General features: G+C 53.1%; 1 protein-coding gene across 1 annotated transcript; it reads right to left on the bottom strand.

Annotated features, from left to right (window-relative positions):
* Nucleotides 1-5,619: 5,619 nt before the first annotated feature.
* ATP8B3 (ATPase phospholipid transporting 8B3) lies at nt 5,620-22,463 on the bottom strand. The gene is made up of 28 exons (XM_090126280.1): nt 21,546-22,463; nt 19,854-19,928; nt 19,456-19,547; nt 19,262-19,375; nt 18,711-18,809; nt 18,259-18,320; nt 17,724-17,796; nt 17,563-17,633; nt 16,942-17,024; nt 16,157-16,315; nt 15,905-15,993; nt 15,282-15,475; nt 14,907-15,115; nt 14,033-14,067; nt 13,758-13,914; nt 12,619-12,807; nt 12,431-12,543; nt 11,903-12,067; nt 11,490-11,601; nt 11,120-11,195; nt 10,483-10,603; nt 9,592-9,856; nt 8,859-9,082; nt 8,287-8,370; nt 7,951-8,190; nt 7,591-7,729; nt 7,177-7,307; nt 5,620-7,069 (listed from the first exon to the last, which is right to left on the bottom strand). The coding sequence occupies exons 1-28, from the start codon at nt 21,715-21,717 to the stop codon at nt 6,143-6,145; spliced, it is 4,470 nt and encodes a 1,489-aa protein (XP_089982406.1). The 5' UTR covers nt 21,718-22,463; the 3' UTR covers nt 5,620-6,142.
* Between the last annotated feature and the right edge of the window lie 73 nt (nt 22,464-22,536).

Genomic DNA, 22,536 nt, shown 5'->3' with positions numbered 1-22,536 from the left:
CCCCTTCCCCCCCCCCCAAAAAAAAAAACCAAAATAATAATAATAATAATGGGACACTATTGAATTTATGCGGGTAAAATAGTACCATCTGTGTTCTAGCGCTATGGTTTCTTCGATTCACTTTACTTTGAGAGCGATCTGTTGTGTAACAGGAAGGCACCTTGTTGAAAAGAAGGAAGAATGGAAAGGAAAAAGAAAAAAAAAAAAAAAAAAGTGTCTGTGTACACCAAAAAAAGGGAAAAAGAAAAAAAAAAAAAAAAAAACAACGAAGAAAAGCACCCCCCCAAAAAAAAAAAAAAAAAAAAAGAGGAAAGGAAGGACAAAAGAATGAAAGAGAGAAAGGAAAAAAAAAACCCTACAAGGAAAACCCTGACCCACCGCAGGGTTTGGGAATGAATTCTGGGACAGATTTACCAAAGAGCTGATGGGGTGGGTGGGAATTGGGGGCCAGCGTGGGCATGGCCTCACACAACAACCCCAACCATTGCCAGGGGGAGCGGATGGACGAGAGGGAGGAAGAAGGGCTGGGAAGGGACCGGTGCCAACCAGAACCCGAAAAGAACAGCGAAGTGAAGCTCACCCCCCTGCAATCTGCTCCCCACCGCTGGCGTTCCCCTGACGTTGTTTCTTCTTGTCTTGTCGCGACGTGGTGACGATGGGGGGTGGCATTCCTGAACCCCATCGGGTAGTATTCAAGGGCTGAAAAGCCAGGAAGGGGGCCTTGGTTTGGGAAATGAAAAACACGCAGAAACAAAACAAAACGAAATAAAAAATAAGGAAGGAAAAAAAAAGAAAAAAAAAAAAAAGGAAAACAGACAAACAAAAAACATACCAAAAAAAAAGGAAAAAAAAAAAAAAAAAGGTTAAAATAAAATAAAAAAAAAAAAAGTAAATGCCACAGGCCCTCAAGGATGCAAAGACATTTCTAGTGAGAACCCGAGAATAAAGGCTACCTCACTTGAGTTTTCAATTTTCGTGATTTGAAAATCACGTCTGATACCAAAGATTTTGTTGCCTTGTCTGGTCTGTGCTGGCAGCGCCGCTTTCCCTGCGCCCTTTGAGTCCCCCCGAGAGCGAGAGAAGGCGAGCGAGCATCCCCGGGATGGCGGCGTGGTCGATGAGTGCCTTTTTCTTGTACCAAAGGTGTGTGGCCATTTCTTTGCTCCTCCGCTTTTTTTTTCTTTTCTTTTCTTTCTTTCTTTCTTTCTTTCCTTTTTTTTGTCCTGAAGATTCACTGTTACCTCAGCTCTCCGAACGGATTCTGGCAACTCTTGTAGTCTTTGGGTGTTGGGATGGAGAAAACAGAAAGCCAAACCTTTGTCCTATTGGAAGAGGAAGCATCGCCCTTCCCTCTTGCTGTGGTTTCCCCATTGTGTCCCCCTTTCAGATGTCCCCAGTCCCCATTTGTCTTGCTGTCCTTTCAGGGCAGCACCACGGCCAGCTCTGCTCTGGAACCGGGTAGAACCCAACTGTAGAACGGCTTGGGTTGGTGGGGACCTTAGAGACATGGATTCCACCATGGATGGATTCAACCATGGATGGATTCCACCATGGATGGATTAAACCATAGATGGATTCCACCATGGATGGATTCAACCATAGATGGATTCCACCATGGATGGATTCAACCATAGATGGATTCCACCATGGATTGATTCCACCATGGATGGATTCAACCATAGATGGATTCCACCATGGATTGATTCCACCATAGATGGATTCCACCACGGATGGATTCCACCATGGATGTTTCGTTGTGGTTCAGCCCAGAACTGGAGCTTCTGTTTCCCTTCTTGGTAGCACAGAGAGAGGATGCGTGTTGTTTCTCATTGCTGACTTTCTCCAAACCTTTCTTTTGGAAAGAAAGCTCCAGCAGGAAAGGTTTCCAGGTTCCAACAGAGGTGCATTTCACTGTTGGGTGGGACAGGAGCGGCTCTGCTTTAGGAAGAGGCAATGGGAGGATCCTCAGGAGAAGATGCTCTTCCACAGAAATCTCCTAAAACTTAGGGAAATCATGGGTCGAATTGCACCTGCTTGGCTCTTTGCGTTGGTTTCCCCTTCTTTCTGGGCGAAGCCTTCCAGGCTGCACCACCCCAGCAGGCTCCATCTGATGTGTCCTGTGGGAAATGGCTCCTTTAGATTGGACCAAACTTGGCCAAAGTCTCAAACCCAACTGGGAGCCTCGCCATGGGGACACCAGGACCCGTCTGCAGCCCCTGCGTCCCACTGAGAGCAGGTCAGAGCATCCCACTGCTTGCCCCCCATCCCCATACCCTCCACACTATTGCCTTGACCAGATCCTGCCCAACCCCACTTCTCCCTAACACCCACATGGCTTGTGATACCAAAGACGTTCTCTATGCAGGAGAAAGCCTTCTTTTCCACCCAGCACAGACCTTACAAGCCTTTGACAATGTTCTCTGAAATACCTCAAAATATTTAATGTATAGTTTATGTGATAAAAAAAAAAAAAAAAAAAAAAAAAAAAAGACTTAGCTAGTTTTTGGAATTTGTGACTTGAAGCTTTATACTGTTAAATTATAATTTTGCAGAAGACGGCATGTTCTTATTTCTTTGACGCGTTCAATGGGAGACATATTGAATGTTAAGGAAATGAAAGCTGGGTAGTTTCACGATAAAAAAAAAAAGAGAGAGAGAGAGAGAGAAAGATTTAAAAAGGACCCTCGGAGTTTACAGATTTCATATTTAAACAAGTCCTTTTAAAAAAAGAAAAGAAAAAAAAAAGAAAAACTAATAACGATGACGATACCTTTGCGTTCAGATGTGTTACTTTTCTCTGAGTCATGTCGTACGAGAGTATTTATTATACGTGTTCTGTGTTCAAATGTAATTTAAAGAAGACCAAAAAAAAAAAAAAGACCAAAAAAAAAAAAAAAAAAAAAAGACAAGATGAGAATTTGATTTATGCATGAAAAAATATACTCTTTCTTGAAGTAATGTAATAATTATTCGGGGAGGGATGGTCGGGTGGGAGCGGGAGGGGAGAAACTGTGCTTTTTTTGTCCATGACTTCTGGGTTGATTAAGAATTTTCTGCATGGATCACCGTATTTATTTTCTTTTCTCAATCACACGATTATGGGAGAGCCATCCTTTACCCCCTCTGTTGGTTTGTTCGCTTCTTTTCTCCCTTTCCTTTCTCTGCACACTGTATTACCCCAATGGGGGACGGTGTGGGGGCTGCAGGGGGTTGTGGGGGCACACGACCCCATGCCCAGCAAACCAGGTGCAGGTGACTGGGGCGTGGGACCCCTGTGTGTGCCCACCCATGCCAAACCAACCCCTCCAGGTCCCGCACCTCTCAGGTTTGGGGATTTTTTTGTGCTTTATCCAGATCTGTGTGTCAAAGCCCAAGTGTCTTCATGCAGAAGAGAGACAGAGACAATCAGCCGCCGTCACCTGAGTTTGCAAAGCTCTGGGCTCCTCGTTTGCTCTGAGATGAGGGAAATGGCCCCGATGCCCCATCACTGCCCTCCTCCCCACGCTGCAGCCATTGGCAATGGAAGCTTGTCACGTTGAGGATGGTGACCCTGAACAGGGCTGCCCAAAGGTGTGGATGTCCCATTGCTGGAAGTGTTCGAGATTGGGGTCAACAAGGCTTTGAGCAACCTCATCTGGTGAAGGACATCTCTGCCCATGGCAGTCAGTGGGACTGGTGATCTTCAAAGGTCTCTCCCAACCCAAACCATTGATTGTACGATGGCCCCGAGTCGCTTTCCCTTGGGGTGGCCTTGAAGACCTGCCTCCATCCTTGCCTTCACTTTGAAATGCTGATTCTTGAGTCCTCTTCTGCCTCTTCATTCTCCATCCTTCACCTCTGTCACTAGATGTGGCCCCAAAGCTCAAACAACTGCAAGGAACGAGGTCTCAACTCCTTTGTGCTCCACCAACATGGTCCCCAAAAACATGATAGGGTTTATATCTGCATCTTCTTCAATGCAGCATCCTGCAGCCTTCATCTTCTTCATGGCTGTCCATCCAAACAACCCTCCTGGTGTCCTCTGGGGAAACATTGCTGTCTGGAGGTCCAGCTCAGTGCTGGATGCTCAGACCTCGCTTCCAACCGCATGAAGGTGTCACCAAGCGTTGACCCAACCCACAGCCATCAGTCCTAGGAATCTACAGAGCCCAACTGGTTCCCACCTCGGGACAAGAACCCAATGACTTGAGACATCCCAAAGAAGCTGAGCACTGAGTGCTGTCCTTATCCTTCACCCACCAGCACCCACTGAACCAGAGGGGCTTTGCCCTATGCTGGATCTGGCCTCGCCTGCTGCCCACACCTACCAAAATGCCTTGAGGAGCAACTTGCAACGATACCAAAGATTTTTTTTTTTTTTTTTCCCTGCAGGTAATGACAATCCAAGCTCTGTCCTAAAGACAATTCTCTTGACCAGGGTTGCCCCAAAAGGGCGTTTTTGTGCTGTGGGGAGCAGGAGGAGAACTGGAGCCCGATGGGGCACCTTGAAAAACAACAAGAGCAGCTCCTGCCTGGTGGGGAGCATCAGGGAGCAAAGACCCCAGGGCTCCGTGCTGATGAAGGACGAGGAAGAGGAGGGTGTCTGGGACCTCCAGTCCCACAGTTCAGCCTGGTCATTGTGCCCTATTTCCATTGTGGAAGTTTTCAGGGATTTGGGTCATCCCGTTACTTGTGAAGCCTCAGGCTGGTTCTCCATTTAGGTAAAAAAAATATATGTAATTTGCAGTGGGGCAGCAACATCTCCATCCCCACTGGGAGAGGAGGAGCAGAGGGCTCATGGAACCTCAAAGTGGAGCTTCAGGCACTGACATCCCATGATAGCCCAGCCACAAGCTGAGCTTCCCCAGCTCTGAGGAGGTCTCCAAGGATGAGATACCAGCACTGGGCCTGGAGCTTGCCTTCCTGGTGCCAAGCCCAGGAGCATCAGGACACGATCCTTTATACAGCACCTCTCTTCTGACCAGAGCCAGAACCCAAGGTTCATCCATGGGTCGCTTTGAGGGGGCAGGGGGGATATTTTCTGCTTTTCCCTCATCTCGGAGCAGAAGAGGAGCTGCAGCTGGGGCTGGGGCTGTGCGTATGGATGCTTTGGATCCTTTTGTATTATTTCTTCATTCAGGGTTTTTTAAAGAAAGGAAATGAAAAACGCAAAGACAAACAAATCCATCTGTGGTTCTGTTTTGTTTTGTCTTTTCTTTTCCATCCTTCTCCCCTATACATTTCTAAAGGAGAACAAGAAGTCAGGCAGAATTCACCCTGCCCAGGAGGAGCCCACAGCACTGGGTTTACCCACCCACCCCACTGCTCATTTCTCTGCATAGCAATAGGCACCCACCCCACCTACTTTGGGGCCCACATCCCTCCGTTGCTCAATGCTTTTTTTTTCCTTCTCTCTGAATTGTTTTTGTTTTTAATTATTCTTTTATGATTCTTATTTTCCTTTTGCTGCTGCTTCACCGTTAATCTCATGGGATAGGTTTTACTCTACAGCGAAATGCAATTGTTACTCCTCTGTGTCTTGCAATTATATTTGTTTAAGCTATTTACAAATGCTAAAAAAAAGAAAAAAAAAGATGATAATTAAAAAAAAAAAAAAAAAAAAGAGTCTTATGTGTCAGGCACTTTATCCAAACTGTGCTGTGTGCTCTGGAGTTTGTTCCTTGTTCTTTGCAATGACTCACGCAGGGGAAATTACCAGGAAACTTAACTCCAGCCTGTCAACAGGTTTTAAAAGAGAAAAAAAAAAAAAAAGAAAGAAAATCTCTATTTGTTCATCCTCTACTGGTCATGACTGTGTTGTATTTCTGCAGCTTTCTGTTTCTTCAATAAATTATTTTCTAGTCATTCACCCCCGCGTCTCTGTGTGTGTCCCGGGGGGCTTTTAATTACAGAAATGAGGATTAAAAATGGTGATCCGGTCACCAGGTGGTTGTTTGCATGGTCTGTCCTCCCCAAGCTGTGGCTCTGCAGCATCCCATGGGCTGTGCACGTCCCCCAAAGAATGGGGGCAGTGGGAGGTGGTGGGGATGGGGGCACGGCACGCAGCACTGCCGTGGGTTTGGGGACCACTGTGTGCAGATCGTAAAGCAAAAACACCCACATTGCATTCAGATGCCCTCAAGAGGAGGAAACCCCTTTGGCCTCAGCAGGACGTGGTCAGGGCAGCTACAGGGGGAGGGCGAAGTTGGGGCTGTCCCTTGGGGATGGAGTGCTGTGGTGGCACAGGTGACGTTGGTGGTGTGGGCGTCGTGATGGTGTGGGTGCCCTTGGTGCTGTGGGTGCTGTTGGAGATGTGGGTGCTGTTGGAGATGTGGGTGCTGTTGGTGCCCTCGGTGCTGTGGGTGCCCTTAATGGTGCTGTGGGTGCTGTTGATGTGGGTGCCCTTGGTGCTGTTGGTGCCCTTGGTGGTGCTGTGGGTGCTGTTGGAGATGTGGGTGTCTTTGGTGGTGCTGTTGGTGTTGTGGGTGCTGTTGGTGGTGCTCTGGGTGCTGGTGGTGCTGTGGGTGCTGTTGGTGCTGTGGGTGCTGTTGGAGATGTGGGTGCCCTTGGTGGTGCTGTGGGTGCTGTTGGTGGTGCTCTGGGTGCTGTTGGAGATGTGAGTGCTCTTAGTGGTGCTGTTGGAGATGTGGGTGCCCTTGGTGATGCTCTGGGTGCTGTTGGTGGTGCTGTGGGTGCTGTTGGAGATGTGGGTGCCCTTGGTGCTGTGGGTGCTGTTGGTGCCTTTGGTGATGCTCTGGGTGCCCTTGGTGCTGAGGGTGCCCTTGGTGGTGCTGTGGGTGGCCTTGGTGGTGCTGTGGGCGCTATTGGAGATGTGCGTGCCTTTAGTGGTGCTGTTGGAGATGTGGGTGCCCTTGGTGGTGCTGTGGGTGCCCTTAGTGGTGCTGTGGGTGCCCTTGGTGGTGCTGTGGGTGCCCTTGGTGCGCAGGCTCTCCCCACGGGTGATGAGGCCAGCATAGCCCTCCTGATGGGAGAAGGCGTAGCTGGAACGGCGGTGGAAGGAACCACGGGGGACGTGGGTGCGCAGCTCCACCGAGGGCTCCGGCTCCCGTCTGGCCTTCCAGCAGATGTTCTGCAAGGAAACAGGGGTCTGGTGACCTCCCTGGGGAATCGCATCCATCCCATCGCCAGTAACACCCTTCCAGGTTCCAGACACTGGTCCTTGAAGCAGATCCTCACCTGCTGGATGCTGGTGTTGCCTGTGATGGCGTTGTATGAGCGGATGGTGAGCGAGGGGATGGTGTTCACCACCAGGGACAGCAGGATCACCAGCAGGATGTAAGGGTCGGTCAGAGCGTTCTGGGCGGCATCTGAGGGCAAGTGTTCAAGCAGCAGAGGTGGAGAGGAAAGAGAGCAATGGTGAGGGGACAGCCCCACAACTCACAAAGCTGCTCAGGGATCTAAACCAGGATCAAAAAGCAAGACTGCAAGATGATGAAATGGTCAATCTGTCATCCAGGATCATTTAGCAAGAGGGATGTGATACAGCCAAGTGAAGACACAACTACTGGGAGAACAGCTTCTGGCATGGAGCCCGCAATGGACTGGCCTGGCTCTGGGAGGAATGGACTGCAGGGATTTGGGGCACCTGACCTGGAAAACGGAAGACAGCAGGAGCGATCCTGAAGGCATCAATGCTCTGGGTCAGGAAGGAGAAGAGGCAGAAGAGCAGCAAGCTGGCTGTGACCTTCAGGAAAGACAACGCTGTCCAGAACTTGGTGTCCAGGATGATCTGCATGGACATACAACTCCGTGTGAAGGTTGGAGGATGTACTTCCATTTGGCCACTTGTCGCTGCCCCAAGGGAGATCATCCACAGCTGCACTGGGCAACATCACAGCGTGCCTGGGGTCCCTTCACCTGTGTTCCATTTGGACTGCTTGCCTCCAACCCCTCATCCGTGCCAACAGCCTCCAGTTCATCCCCAGCTCAGACACAGGGAGGCGTGCTCACCTCCACCAGGACCGACAGCAAAGCCGAGGTGGCCACCGTGACGGAGAAGGACTCGTAGTCCCCCACAGTCCTGCTGCCAACGTGGTCCTCAAAGGCCCAGAGCGCGATGTAGAAGCTGGTGAGCGATGTGCTGACACCATGCAGGAGCGTCACGCTGAAAATACGATAATTGAAGAGCTCGTCCTGCTGCCCAATGGTGTAGAGCTCAGGGAACCGCAGGCTCTTCTTGGCACTCACGTCCTGCTGGAACATAGAGGGGGTCAAGCATCGTCCTCCCACCCTCGGCAGGTCTGCCCTCCAGGCACAGGGGCTGAGTGCAGCCTGGTGGTCCCATACCTGCTCCAGAAGACCCACAGAAAGCACAGGGTAGGCGGTGTAGAAAACGTTGTAGAGAGCAAGGAACCAGCCTTCATAGAGAGGCTACGGGGAGAATGAAGTGTCTGTGAGCTCGGTGGTGCTTTGGGAAGACTCAGAAAGGATGCCCAGGCACTGCAGTGAGGCTAAGTCCTGCCTCGAATCCCATGGAAATCCCTATGGACTTGTTCTGAGATCTGCATCAGCGCTGGGTTGTCCGCAGCACGCTGTGGGTCTTTGGGATCGTGCTGCAGAGATTTGGCTGGAGCCACACACTGCACTGATAACCTTTGTCCCTTAGGTAGGAGCTCCCATTTCTGGGAGAACCTTGTGGTGTATTTCCCTGCACATTTATGAGGCTGAGCTGCTGCTCACAAGAGCTGCCAGTGCCTCTGAGGGCACATCTCCCAATCCCACAGCCCAAGTGCTAGTAAACCAGCTGCATCTCAACCAGGGAGCCCCCAAAAATCAGGCAGGGAGGAAGGAGACCGCGTTGAAGATACAAACACCCACAGGACGGCTGCGTGCCGTGCCGATACGCAGCCATCGCTCACCTGGGCCGTGAATCCACTATGAAAAGCAAACCAGATCTGGGTCATGAGGCCAGCAAAGGTCTTGTAGAAGAAGTAGCGGAGGAACTTGCAGATGCGGAGGTAACCCCAGCGGCCGTGGACGAGCAGCAGGCGCTGCAGGTAGCAGAACTGTGCCAGGGCGTAGTCGCTGCACTGCACGGCTTGCACGCCCTCCAGCCCGCTGATGCCCACCCCGATGTCAGCAGCTGCACAGGGTGTGAGATGTGAGCAGTGAGGGTTTAGGAGAGCACTTTTTCTTGGTTTGCTTGCCCGGCAGATTGCGCTCAGGGCTGATGGGTGAAGGGGAAAAGCCCTCCTGCTTTTGTCTGTCGTGTGACAGCAGGCACAGCTGGGTGTGCAAAGGGCACAGCCCTGTGTTGGGGGGTGCTGGAGAGGTGTGGGAGTCTTCAAGACATCCCTGCTGCCCAAGCAAGCAGTCCACCCTGCCCCTTTCTGTGGTCTTGTGCTTTTCACCCCCTTCCCAGCACGACCACGTTGCAAACTGGATTGGGAATTAGGTTGGGAGATGAGTCAGGCGTTGTGCTGGGAGCTGTGTTGGGAATTGGGTTGGGTTGGAAGAGTTGATTTGAGTGTTCCTCTCCCAGCTCTTCACCTCAAAGGAGAAGGTGACATAGTGATGGTAGATGGGGTACCACCACTCCCACTCTAGTTGGATGCTCTAGCCAAAACCCAGCAGCACATCCCCCAGCCTCACTTTTGATCATGTTGACATCATTGGCTCCATCCCCAATGGCCAGCGTGGTGGCTTTCTTGTGCTTCTTCACCAGCTGCACGATGAGAGCTTTCTGCTTGGGGGTGACCCTGCAGCAGATGACAGCCTGGCAGCTGGTGGCCAGGTCCACAAAGGCCTTCTCCACCAGACTGCCCTGCTCCTGGGGGTCTGTGGTCCCATGGCAAGCCAGTTGCTGCCACAGCTGTCCCTTCTTCTGCAGCACCTCTCCTGTCTGGAGGATTGTGTCCTTAGGGGAGAGCACACGTGGTTGGAACCTCACACCAGGGCTGGTCAAGAGGGATGGGGGCTATTGGTCCCCTACAGGCAGGGAGGATGGGGCTGGTCTGAGCTCTTTTAGCATAGGGAAACAAATATGGGCACGAGGGGAGGGTAACAACATTTCAAATTTAGGTTTTCTAAAGACTGCCAGGGATGTCACAGTAGAATCTGTGATGCTCTCAAATTTCTCAGGTGCAACAAAAAGAAGTTTTCTCTGGGTTTGACATGCAGTAGGTACTGTTTGAGAACAATTTGTCCCAGTATGACCAGAATCATAGAATAATGAAGGTTGGAAAAGACCTCTAAGATCAGCCAGTCCAGCCATCCACCTACCACCAATGTTGCCCACTGCCCCATATCTCTCAGTACCACATCTACACCTTTCTTGAAGAAGAGCACGAGCCCCCAGCAGACCACTTGGGCCAGTGTGGGTGAAGCCCCCACCACTAAATGATCAGTGTGAGGTCACCTCCTCCTCTAACATTCGTTCCCCATCCCAAAACAGGGCTCCTGTGGCTTTTGCCACCCATTTTGGGGTACCTCCTGGTGCCATCCAATGCCTTGGGGCAGAACCAGCCCCACTAACCTCCTTACCACAAAGTCCCCACTGATGACAAGAGCTCTCTTCTTGTGGCACAAAGGCTCCGGGCGCTGCTGTGAGACACAGTCACTGCCACTGATGTTGTTTCTTGCCCAGTAAGCCTCGAGGATCTCGCTGTGCAAGGAGGGCACACGGGGCATGTTGGTCAGCTTTGGCTATGACTCCTTGGTTGGCATTTGCCATCTCAAAGCTGGATCCAGACAGGGCTGGTACCCAATGGTGGGAGCAGGAGGGACAAAGAGGGGCTGGAAGGGCTCATGAGATGAGAAATCAGCCCTGGTGTCTGTGGTTTGGAGGCCAGAGAACCGAGCTGAGCACTTTGCAGCCAAATGTAGGTGCAGAAATGAATGGGGAAGACTGGAAAGATGTCAGTGGGTGAAGATGGGAATGGACATCCAGGCTGTCCATGGGAAGGGGAAGGAGAAGCATCTCCAGCTCTGCTCACCCTGCACAGGTTCCTATGCCCTCGGGTGTCACAGAATCACAAAATCATTAAGGCTGAAAAAGATCTCTAAGGTCATCCAGTCCAACTGTCCACCTACCACCAATACTGCCCTCTAAACACGTCCCTAAGTGCCACACCTACACAAACCCCCTGATGTCACGAACCAGAAGGTCAGGATTCCTCACCTCACTTCCTTCTCCTCCAGGATCTCCATGTCATCTGAGAGCAGCTTGCATGCATAGCCAACATTCATTGCTGTTTCTGCAATACAGGGACATCAGTGGGTTGCCGTGCCCCCCACCATCCCAGGGCATCCCCCAGCCCTGGAGGCTAACAGGTGCTGGGACTGTTCTCCACCCTATGCCATCATGCAGAGAACTTCCCCTGCCTCAGTTTCCCCACGGGTAACATGATCTGTGGGTTGTGCTACTGTTCTGTGTGAATGGAACAGCAGAGCCCCACTGTTGCTTCCTCCCAGGGTCTCATCTGATCTCTGGTCCTGGTTGGAGAAGAAACTGAAACGTGTTGGTGGGGTCTGGGGTTGGCTCCACTCACCTTGTTTGTCTCCCGTCAGCACCCACACTTTGATGTTGCCCAGTTTCAGCAGCTGGATGGTCTCAGGGACCCCTTCTTGCAACTTGTCCTCAATGGCCGTGACCCCAAGCAGCTGGAGGGAAGGTGCCATGACATGGGGCAGAGGGTCAGGGCAAGGTGGAGGTTAACCCTGCCTCCAACCAGGGGTCTCCTGCAAGCTCCAGCTCCTTTCCATGGGTGGATGTGTCGCAAAATCACCCCGAGGGGTATCTCCACCTGTATCTCCACCTGCCCTCCCACCCAGAGCATTGGTGTCGGGTTGGACTCTTCCCCCTCTGCCCCAAAAGAGCTGAAACCCCCCCATGCTCCTACCCCCTGTGGGGCCAGTAGGGAACAGGGCAAGTGGTTCCTCCCCACCCCTGGCCCCATCCCACCTCCAGGTCCTGCTCCATCTCTTCGTACAGCCTGTCCAGCTCACATGCCCGGCCCTGCAGCAGGATGTTGGCCACGCGGTGCCTCCTGCTCCACTCGTCGTACTCCGCCTCGCTCAGCTCCTTGCTGGCCAGGCATAACGTCCTCAGGGTCTCCTCTGCAAAGTGCTGCCAAGATGAGACATCGCGGCCTCCTCACCTCGATTCCATGCTCACATGGGGTCTGAGGTTTCCTCTGGGCTCTGGCTGCCCCCCACCCCAGGAGTGATCATAGAAGCTGGGAGGGACCCACCAGGATCATCAGGTCCAACTCCTGGCTCCTCGCAGGACCACCCAAATATCAGACCCTACACCTGAGAGCGATGCAGAACACCAAGAGGGGATTCGGTGCCCTCAGCCCCCATTCCGCGTGCATTTGAGGCTCAGAGCAGAAAGGGGAACGACAGAGCCAAATCCTAAAGCCAGAGTGGGGACAGAGAAGCAGCGGGGCACCCAACCAACCCCTCACATCCCAGCTTCTGTGGGACTCACATCCAGAGCCCTCTCGGTGAAGTCCTGGTTGGGTCCCCGACCCCGCAGCCTCTCCAGAATCACAGTGTCAGCCCCTTTGGTGTAGAGCCGGATCGTGCCCTGTGGGTCCCTCACTGGGAGGGAGAAAGGACAGAGCTGCTCTTCGCTGTCCCCATGCAAAGCACCGTCCTGCTGCCACCTCTGCTCACCCAACACCGACATCCTCTTGCGATCGCTGTTGAAGTCCAGCATGGCCAGCACTTGGAATGTCCTCTTCACCCCCATCTCGCTGATGGTGATGCTGTCCTGCGTTCGGGACAGGAAGACGTAGCCCAAGCTCCTGGCTGCCAGCACCAGTGCTTCCTCATCTGGAGAAGCCGCCTGGTAAACCAGTTGGTCTGTGGAAGAGAAGCAAGGATTGGGTGAGGAGACGCCTAGATGAGCATCTCTCAAACACCTGGAACGCCTCAGTCTTGCACCGACATTATTTATGGAGACCTTGAAGCCTGAGCTACCAAGCTAGGGAAAGTCATGGAATAGAAATGTAGGATCATAGAACATCTCAAGCTGGAAGGGATGCATGAGGATCATCAAGTCCAACTCCTTCTGCTCCTTAGAATTATTTTTCTAAACATATTCCAAAGGATAAAGGTTAAAAAAATTCATGTATTCAGCACACCAAAACCTCAACCAATCCACCCAACCCATCCCATTTCAGAAGCCATGCCTGGTTTACAGTCATATACGCTTTTGCTGAAGAGGATTTAAATCTACCACATCTTTAAATTTTAAAATATGTATTTTTTAATTTTTGTTGAGTTAATGAAAAGAGAGAATAATAGCTGTGTGAGTATACTTTGTGTTCTTTGTCCTCACAAGCAAGGACCACCACTCCCAATGGGGTACCAACACCACTCCCAACAGGATCCCAACACCACTCCCCATGGGATCCCAACATCAACCTCATGGGATCCCAGCAACACGCCCAATGGGATCCCAGCACCATTCCTACTGGGATCCCAACACCACTCCCAACAGGATCCCAACACCACTCCCCATGGGATCCCAACATCAACCTCATGGGATCCCAGCAACACGCCCAATGGGATCCCAGCACCATTCCCAGTGGGATCCCAACACCACTCCCAACAGGATCCCAACACCACTCCCCATGGGATCCCCACACTGATCCCAGTGGGATCCCAACCCCCATTCCCAATGGGATCCCGATGCCACTCCCAGTCTCTATCCCTATCCAACAGAAAATCCCAGCCTAGGCAGTTCATATCAACGATATCACAGCCCCTGTGCCTCGAAGGGGACCCACTCACTGGGGACCCCAACCCACCTCCCCTCTCCTCCACCATGACGGTGTGGCAGAGGGCCAACAGCCGCAGGAACTCCCGCAGCACCGGATCGTTGTTTTGTTGCACCGCTTCCCGCAGCCCCACGTTGTTGGAGTCCAACATCTTCTCCCCATGGCAGCTCCGGGTCAACCCCAACCCCTGCAAGAGGCATGGGCAGGCTGTAGGAACCTGAGACGCCAAACAATGGGGCCACCCTATAATGCTCTGCCACGGTCATATTTGGCCCCATGTTATGCAGGAGAGGGGAATTACGCACCGGTGGCTGTTTGTTCTCATGGCCCGTGCCCAAACCTGCCAAAATAAGAGACAATTCAGTGATTGAAGAGCTGGGAGCATCGTTTAGCAAGAGCTCCAAGCAGCTTTTTGCTAGAAGGGATTGCTGGGATACTTTTGCTGGCCAAAAGACTGGCAAGGAGGGAATTTTCAGTGCTGGCCCAGCGTCTGTCCATTGTGAGCCATTGGGACATTCAGGTTTGACTGATTTCATTCTTGGAGAACTCAGCCTTTCTATGTTTTTCGTGTTGACAATGCAGGTCTGGCTTTCATCTGCAATTCCAGTTGTCAGAAAGCAGAACGGATCATGGCAGTGCTGCTAGCAGAGGTGCAATGTGATACACCAGGAAGAGGAGGATTGGGTTTATTCCTGCTTAGAAACTTTGCCAAATGGTTTTTTTCCTCCTCTTTCCTTTTGTCACTGTTTGTCTCAGGTGTTTGATAAGGATCTCAGGAAAAAGGAGCTCTGTGCTAAAGCTCTGCCCCTCGCTGCTCTCTAAATGTCACTAATTAAGCACCAAAAGCCAGCCAAGAGCTCGAGTAAACGCAGCAGTGAGAGAAGGAAGGAATTGGGGTTTCTAAGGGGAAAAAAGTAATCTGAATCATTAAAGAAAGCAAAGAGCATCGCATGCACTCACCGTAAGAATAAATCATAAAGGGAAGGACGACTTCTTTACCTCCTCCTCCTTCACCTCCTCCTCCTTCACCTCCTCCTCCTTCACCTCCTCCACCACCAAGACCAACCCACGCACCCCAAGCTTCCCAGCAAGCCAGAGAAGAGAAAAGAACCAAAGTGACCTCAAGCCAAAGTCTGGCCTCAACCCAGCTCTGCAATCCTTGCCACCACCAAAAGTTACCATAGATGGTCCCGTTGACACAGCACTTCTTGAAGCTCATGATGTTCTGCGTCAAGGTGCCCGTCTTGTCTGAGAAGATGTACTCCACCTGGCCAAGCTGGTCGTTGAGGCTGGTGCTCCTGGCTTTCGCTGGGATGTCCTTGACAGCATAATACATCTCCAAATCCCAGTTGATAAAAAAGCTGTTCACCAGGTAGATGAATTCAAACCTAGAGTGGGAATGCGAGGAAGGAGATATCGCCTTCATCATCCTCAGCCTGTCCACCATTTCCAACGTTGGCCTGTGTGTCTTTGCATCACCCTTGCTCACGATGGCCAACGGGAGGGAGAGGGGCACTGAGTGCCAGCTGTGTGTGCAATCTCCATCGTTCTTACGTGATATACATGGACATGGGTATGATGACGCTCAGGAGAATGGTGAAGCCCCAGAAGCTGAAGAAAGCCTGCCTGGCAGGAGTCGTGTGCTTATAGAGAGCAGCGAGGTAGCTGTGTTTCTCTTGGAACATCTTGGCCCAGAACCCTGAGGCAATGGCGAGGCACAGCGACGTGGCCAGCAGCACCAGAAAGATCTGACAGGGGAAGGCAGGTTGAGAATGGCGCATCCCACAGAGCCTACCAGACCAACACCAACCACTGTCCCTTCCAGCCCATCTCACTGCATCCCTGTGTGCATGAGGCTGCTTTGAGACCACCACAGAAGTTGAAGGCTATCCTGGGCTGAGATGAAAGATCGTGGCGTAGAATTCAGCTGAACACATCCACAGCAAACAGAGTGAAATCCAACTTCCCCACCTTCCTGACCCCAACCCAAACTCTCCCCCAACCCTGCTAAGAGGAATGCCAGCAGCCAGTCGGGGAAGAGATGACACAGCCACCAGGAACTGAACCAAGAACTGAGCAAGATACTTCAAGCTTAACAAAATCAGCATCACCCAAGGAAGCAGTGTCTCATGAGGAAGCTTCTAAGCACCCCCAGGAGGCGTTTGCACAGCTCTCACTATGACCACCAGGCGGTCCATCATGCGGTCCAGCTTGGTTTTCTTCCTCTTGATCTTTCCACAGTTCCTCATAATTTTGGAATCAAATCCTGGGCGAGAAACATTTTGTAAGTAAAAACACAAAATGCTCCTTCCACTGATCTCAGCCCTCCTCTACCCATGGCCAAGGGGACACGAAGGGACGTGGATCCAGGACACGATGCACGTGGAATACAGAATCCTGGATCCTGTCCTTCCTGAGCTGGTGCTCACCTGCATAGATAACCAAGCCACAACACATCTCGGTGTTGCGGAGTTTGCAGCCCCGCAGCAGAATCCTTTCGCCATCCAGCGCGTGCGTCTCGCCTCTCCACTGCAGCACACCAGTGAAGCTGTGCAGGCGGCTGTTGGGCTCCTCACAGGTCACTCTCCCTGGAGCAGAGGACACAGAGGAGGTGTTGGCTGTGGGGGAAACACGAGGCCCTTTGTTTCTTCCAGAGAAGAGGATTTCTCAAGGGAAAATTCAGATTTTTTCCTGTGTGTCTTCCAGATGTCGGATGGGAGATTCAGGTTAAGGCTGAGCTGGAGCACCAGCCTGCTGTGCCCAGTCCACGTTGGATAAAGCACAATCTCCTTCATTCCCACAGCTGTTGACACAGCATCCTATGGAGGACCAAAGGGGGAAAAATCCAGGGTCTGAGCTCAAGCCTGGGTGCTCAGAGTTTGATATCGGTAGGAAAACAGACACTGAGCCAGGGGAAAGGTGTGCAAAGCCAATGGCCCGCATCCTACCCAATACCCTCATCCCAACCCAGTGGCCCCCATCCTCATCCAGTAGTCCCTATCCTAACCCCCATCCTAACCCAACCCCAACCACGCTGCTGGGGAAGGGTCTCCATGCAGATCCTTCAGTAGGGACCACCCTCCAGCAGGGAAAGGGCTGAGTGATGGCATTTGGTGTCTCTGGGGACAGAGTGAGGCCAATGGGAGACCTCTCAAGGCTGCCCTGATGTGACCATGGGGTGGAGGCCACATCCTCACCCATCTGGGATTCTCACCATCAAAGGCAGCCAAGCTCTCCTCACTTGTCAGCTCCTGGTGGGTGACCAGGAGGGCTTGTCTGAACTTCAGGTTTGTTTCTCTGCGAAAAAGAGCCAGAGAGGGAAGAATGAAACAACCCTACAGGGCAAAAGCACTGTTAATTCTGCTATCGGGCCCATGGGACAGAAGTTGACATTAATTATTGGGTGATTACATGAGCAATGGTGATGAAAAGCAAGATAGGGAGCTATCGTGGCAGACATCAAACAGGAAAAAAGCCATGCCCCCAGAGACCCTGTCATTAAATCATCCCGCAGATGAGCGGGAGGGATGGGGAGCTGGAAGGGAATGGAGATGAGGAGATAGACCTGAGGTCATGAGCTGCTCTGCAGGGTGCAGGGTTTTTCCTGAAACTGTAGCCTGAAAATTGTCTTGGCCTTCCAATTTTCAAAATCCGGGGGGCCAAATGAAAGGCTCATTCCATTTCTGCAGTGTCTGTAGGGTTGGCTGTTGGAGGACCCCCAGATTTCATGGTTTCTGCAGGACTGCCAGCTTCCCTAGCATACCTGACCCCCACTTCTGGTGGTGCCCAAGGCTGGACACCTCAGCCCACAGCTGGGACATCCACCACTCCTCACCCATCGATGTCAGAGGTCTCCACGTAGCAGAGGCTGCTGGGCTCTGAGCTGCACAGCAGGAGCATGTCAGCCTGGAGGAGCAAAGGGAAAGCACCTGGTTGGGTCTCTCCTTGCTGAACCCCCCCCCCTTGGCACACCAACCACCACGGGGCATCGCTCACTGGGACGAGGCTGTCCTTGTGCAGGCGGACGATGTCCCCAACGCAGACATCGCGCCATTTCTGCCAGCGGAAGCTGGAGGGGAATTCAGAACACGTGAACATCGCAGCCCTGTGGTCACAGCGGGGTTAGAATACTGCACAGCAGGGTTAACACTGCATCCATCCTCTGGAGCAGCCTATGGCTCTCCTGGCTTCTTGCATGCACGGGGTCTGCAGGGTGCTGTCGGTTCCGCTGTGGCCATCAGGGCACCACGAGTGGCACAGGACTGCTGTGTCACATCCACACCCCCTTACCTACGGGTGTCAGCCGTGCAGACCAGCACTTTTTGGACCTGTTGGGACACAAACATCCTTCCAAAGCAACTCCTGGAGCTGCACCAGATCTGGGGGACGATGCAACCTTGCAAGGCCTGGTGCCACCAAAACCCTTTCCAGCTGCTGAACTCAGGGCTGCTCAGCACCCCAGATGAGCCATCGCTGCTTCACAGCAAGGAAAGCATCTCCCCCATGAGCCCTTCTCCCCAAAGCCCCTTACCTCTCCCCAGACAGGATCTCGCAGGGCCTGCTGTTGATGTTTCTGTCACTTTGGTGTCGGCCCTGCACAGAAGAGAGAAAAAGAAACAGATGGGCCAAGCCAGACGTTCTTGTCCCACGAAAGCAACCCTCTTAACGCCAGAACCTCTTTGGTTCCTCAGCCCCAGGACAGGATCTGCTCACTGAAGCAATCTGGTGGTGCATTCTGATGAATGAAGGGGCAGAAGTCCCCCCCAAGATATTTCTAGGGGCCAAACTGTGATTAGGATATTACAGATGTCACTCCTAAAGGAAGGAAACCATCTGGCCTCATCCTTTCAAAGGGAAAATACGAAGTGATTTGGATGTTGTAGAGCTGATGGTGCCTCAGGTACGTTGAATGATGGCATCTCCCAAACTTTCCACAGCAAAAGGGACCCATTCTGCCGCCCACCCCTCGATACCCACACTCACAATGTCATCCATCAGGTCTCGTAGGGCACGGATGGTGAGAAGGCAGCTCAGGGGGAAGAGCAGAGTGTACCAGGGCAGCGTGGAGATCTCAGGAAAGGTCTGGGGAAAGAAAAGGGCACCTCACCGACCAAACTCCCATCCCACCATGGGACACCTCAGGTCCCAGCTCTCCTCCTTTTAAGTGCCCAAAGAAGGCAGGAACCAAGCTAAGATTTGGGGACGGTAGGATTTTTGTCTAGCGGTTTTCTACATGATCTTAGTTTATATCCAAACCCAACTGATATATAAAATAATGTTTTTTCTCAGCTTCAGCCATTCAGAGGTCCTGAAATCTGATGGATGCTACTGCAGATCAGTGCCCTTGACACCATCTTACAGCACTAGTGCAAAAGGGGAACCCACGTCAGCTCTAGATCCCACAGTGGTCATCCGTAAAGGTCAGAGGTGGGAACACAAGTGTCCCTAAAGATGGTCCCCTGCTCCGAGCACCAGACAACCCTCCTTTGGTAACAGTCCTTCACACTTGTGCTTCTCCCTCGCACCCATCTCACCTGCAGGAGGATGACGAAGACAAAGTAGACGTTGGCCATGCGGTGGAACTGCTCGTAGAGGTTCAGCGGGAGGAAGGTCAGGACGTTGTACTTGGCTGTCTTAATGGCATTGCCCTGCCAAAATAAGGCAGGTTAAAGCCAGAGTGGGGGCACAGCACCAGAAACGGCCCATGGTTGGCCCCCGCCTGACTCACCGCGTATTTCTTCTTGCTGAAACAGAAGGCAGATTTCTTCCTGAGCTGCTCGTGGTGGGCTCTGTTGTTGGCCTGCACTTCCCAGGTGAAAGCTGGAAGAGCTCACGGTCACCCACTGGCTGTGCTCAGCCACCACCCCCCACCCCCTCCAGGGACACTGGGACCCATTGTGGTGCTCATGGTGAGCTGGGGAGACATGCTTCCATAATGCTATTGTTAAGGATGCTTGCTCCCCTTCTGATGCTGTTCCTGCTACCCCAGTGTGGACACCACCAAGCTGGGACATCCCAGCCACAACCCCAGCTCCTGCACCCATCTGATGGGCCATCTTTACACCAGTCCTCTGTTCTACTGTCCAAAGAAAGGAAAATCCCAGGCCACGCTCATTGCACACCAACCTGGCTGCCCCTTTTGCTCACGCTCACAGCCCAGGGCTGGGTCCTGCCCATCCATGCTGCCACCTCTACCAGGACCTGGGGACAAGGACACAGAATATCTGCAGTGCTGAGCCACAGCGGGACCCACTGGGATGCTCTGCAGCTGAGCTTCACCCCTATGGGGCAGGACATGACAGAGAAAGTACAACAGCATTCTTAATGTTTGAATGTCACAGAAGTGGTGATGCAGTGGCATTTCTTTTGGAAGGTCCATCACACATTGGCCGTTATGGGTTTACTCAAGGGTGTTGGCGTGGGGCTGGGTCCCCCATGCCCTCAGGGTTGGACTGGGGCTCCCTTACAGCCTCAGTTTGCATTCTGACCACTCGAAGATTCCTCTCCAATGAAGACATGGGAAATCATTGAAGGAGAACCTCTCTTCACATCGCCAACTCAGCCATCGTGCCGAAGGAGCACCGCCCTCATCGATGACAAGATTCCCCTCCACTCACTGATCTCCACACGGGGTCATTAGGGCAGATTAATTAATGTTTGTGCAGCTCTTTGTGATCCCGACACGTCAGAAGCCGGCGATGCGTAAAGCATCCGTTACCCCATCATTCAACAGTGCCCCCCAGAAGTCCATCCCTGTTGTTTCACATCTCGTTCCTCTGATCCCTTTTGTCCCATTCTTCCACAGAAGGCTCTCCTCCTCTCCCATCGCTCCCGATGTCACAGGCTGATGCTGGGAGCCCCACGCCCACTGCAGAGCCCACCTCACCCCACACCAAGGTGACCCCAAAGGGCAGCACCCGGCTTTATCCAAGAACTCGGACCAAAACCCAAAGCTTTTATCCACAGTACCAGCTTTCTCCACCACCAAAGGCTCTGCTTTTGTCCCCGCATCCTAAGTGACCCCACCAGGTCGGCACGTTTGTGTCCTGAGGAGGAGGATGCTGCAGAGAGGTGGCATGCTGCTGCTTTGCTCTGCTCCAGGACGTGGCTGTGACATCCACATACCCCACACCCACAGCGCTTCCAAACCCCAAACCCTGCCTGCTGTCACCCCCTGTGCTCTGCTCCCAGGTGATGCCAAACGAGCTCACAGCTCGTTAAGCACCTGCAGCCACGGGGCTCTCCGAGGAGCGCAGTGTGCTGGGAAACAGCGCCTGCACAGAGAGCCCAACCCCACAGCACGGGACCCCACAGCACCCCGGTGGCAGAGCAGGGGAGCGCCCCACACGCAGGGCTTCTGCAGACAGGGGTTAAAATGCACCCACTTGAGGCTCGTGGTTAATTCGGGTCAGAGAGAGGCGGAGGTGCCCTGCGATGAGCACCGGCTGTGGATCGGAGAGGAAACGCCCGCGCAACCCGGCAGCTCCTGCCCAGACAACACGTGGGGCCGTGAATTTCCCTCCTGCTGCTGTTTGCTCTATGTTACCCTATAACTACACCTGGATGCTGCTTCCATCCGACCCCACAAGAAAACACTGCATCCCCAGTCCCTGTCCCCAATGCCATCCCTGTCCCCATCCCCATCCAACCCCCACGGACCGAATCCCAGCCAGGTGAGGAGCGAAGCGCTGTCCAAACGCAGCTCCCAGCACAGCGCAGCCCCTCACAGCCCCCAGCATCACCCGCTCACACCCACCGCTGCTCCGGTGCGGGTGGGAGAAAGGGGAAAAAGGGAGAGGGGAAAAGCGGCCGCAATACCTGCGCCGATCCCGGCCGTGGCACCGCTGCCTGCGCCCAGCCCACGCGGGTTTGTGGGACAGCCCCCGCCACACCCCCGCCACCGATCCGGCCCTCCCCATAGAGCACCGCATCCCCCGCACCAGGGAAGCATCGCACAGCCCCACGTCAGCTCCGAGGGGAGATGAAGCATCAGGTGTCGGGCAGTGGGATGAGCTCCCCCCGTTTGGCACCAGCTCCACGGGAAGGAATGGGGACAGGCGTAACCCCACTGAGCCACGGGGGGCGGCCCACGGGGGGCTCTCAGGTTTCGGAGCCATAGAAGAGAAGATACAAATCATCTCTTTGCTCACCAAAGCTTTGGCATCAGGACCGGCAAACCCAGAGCCGCACCGCAGCGCTGAGAGCTTCGTCCCCAGCACAAGTCCCCACCGCTCCGGTCCTGCTGTCATTAGATTAATTGCTCACCGCAATTAACCACAGAAACCCGGAGGCGATTAAGCAAGTGCTGGGCTGGCAGTCCATAAAGCACTCAGCGCACACGGGAGCTCATAAACAACGCATCCCCACCCCGTGGTTGGCACCCAACCCAGCGGGCACCGCATCCTTCCAGCCCCACTGCAGCAGCGCGGGGTGACGGGGAGGGCAGTTGTGGGGCGATGGGGACGGCAGTGTGAGCTGTTCTGACATCCCAACCATTGCCAGGTTAAATAAAACACATTGCCAGTGAGGTCACCTAATGGCAGATTCGTTTTTGATTTGAACTTTTTACCTTCACCTCTTTTCCTCCGTGCTGAATCAGCTCCTCCGCTCAGCACGTCAAGTTCCTGCCCCCGCCTGGGAGATGGATGGGGCTCCCCAGGCAGTGCAAGGGGGGCAGGGGCACGAGATGGGCTGCACCCACAGCATCACCTCATCGTCCCCCACTTCGGGAGGACACGGAGGAAATAACGGAGGCAGCAATTCAAGGGATGCTCCAGGGATGCACCTCCAGGCCCCACCTGGAGGTAAA

The sequence above is a fragment of the Phasianus colchicus genome, chromosome 28 (assembly GCF_987193195.1).
Source record: "Phasianus colchicus chromosome 28, bPhaCol1.hap1.1, whole genome shotgun sequence".
Taxonomy (NCBI): domain Eukaryota; kingdom Metazoa; phylum Chordata; class Aves; order Galliformes; family Phasianidae; genus Phasianus; species Phasianus colchicus.
The sequence above is the reverse complement of the archived record's forward strand: the minus strand, read 5'-3'. Positions and strand labels throughout refer to the sequence as shown.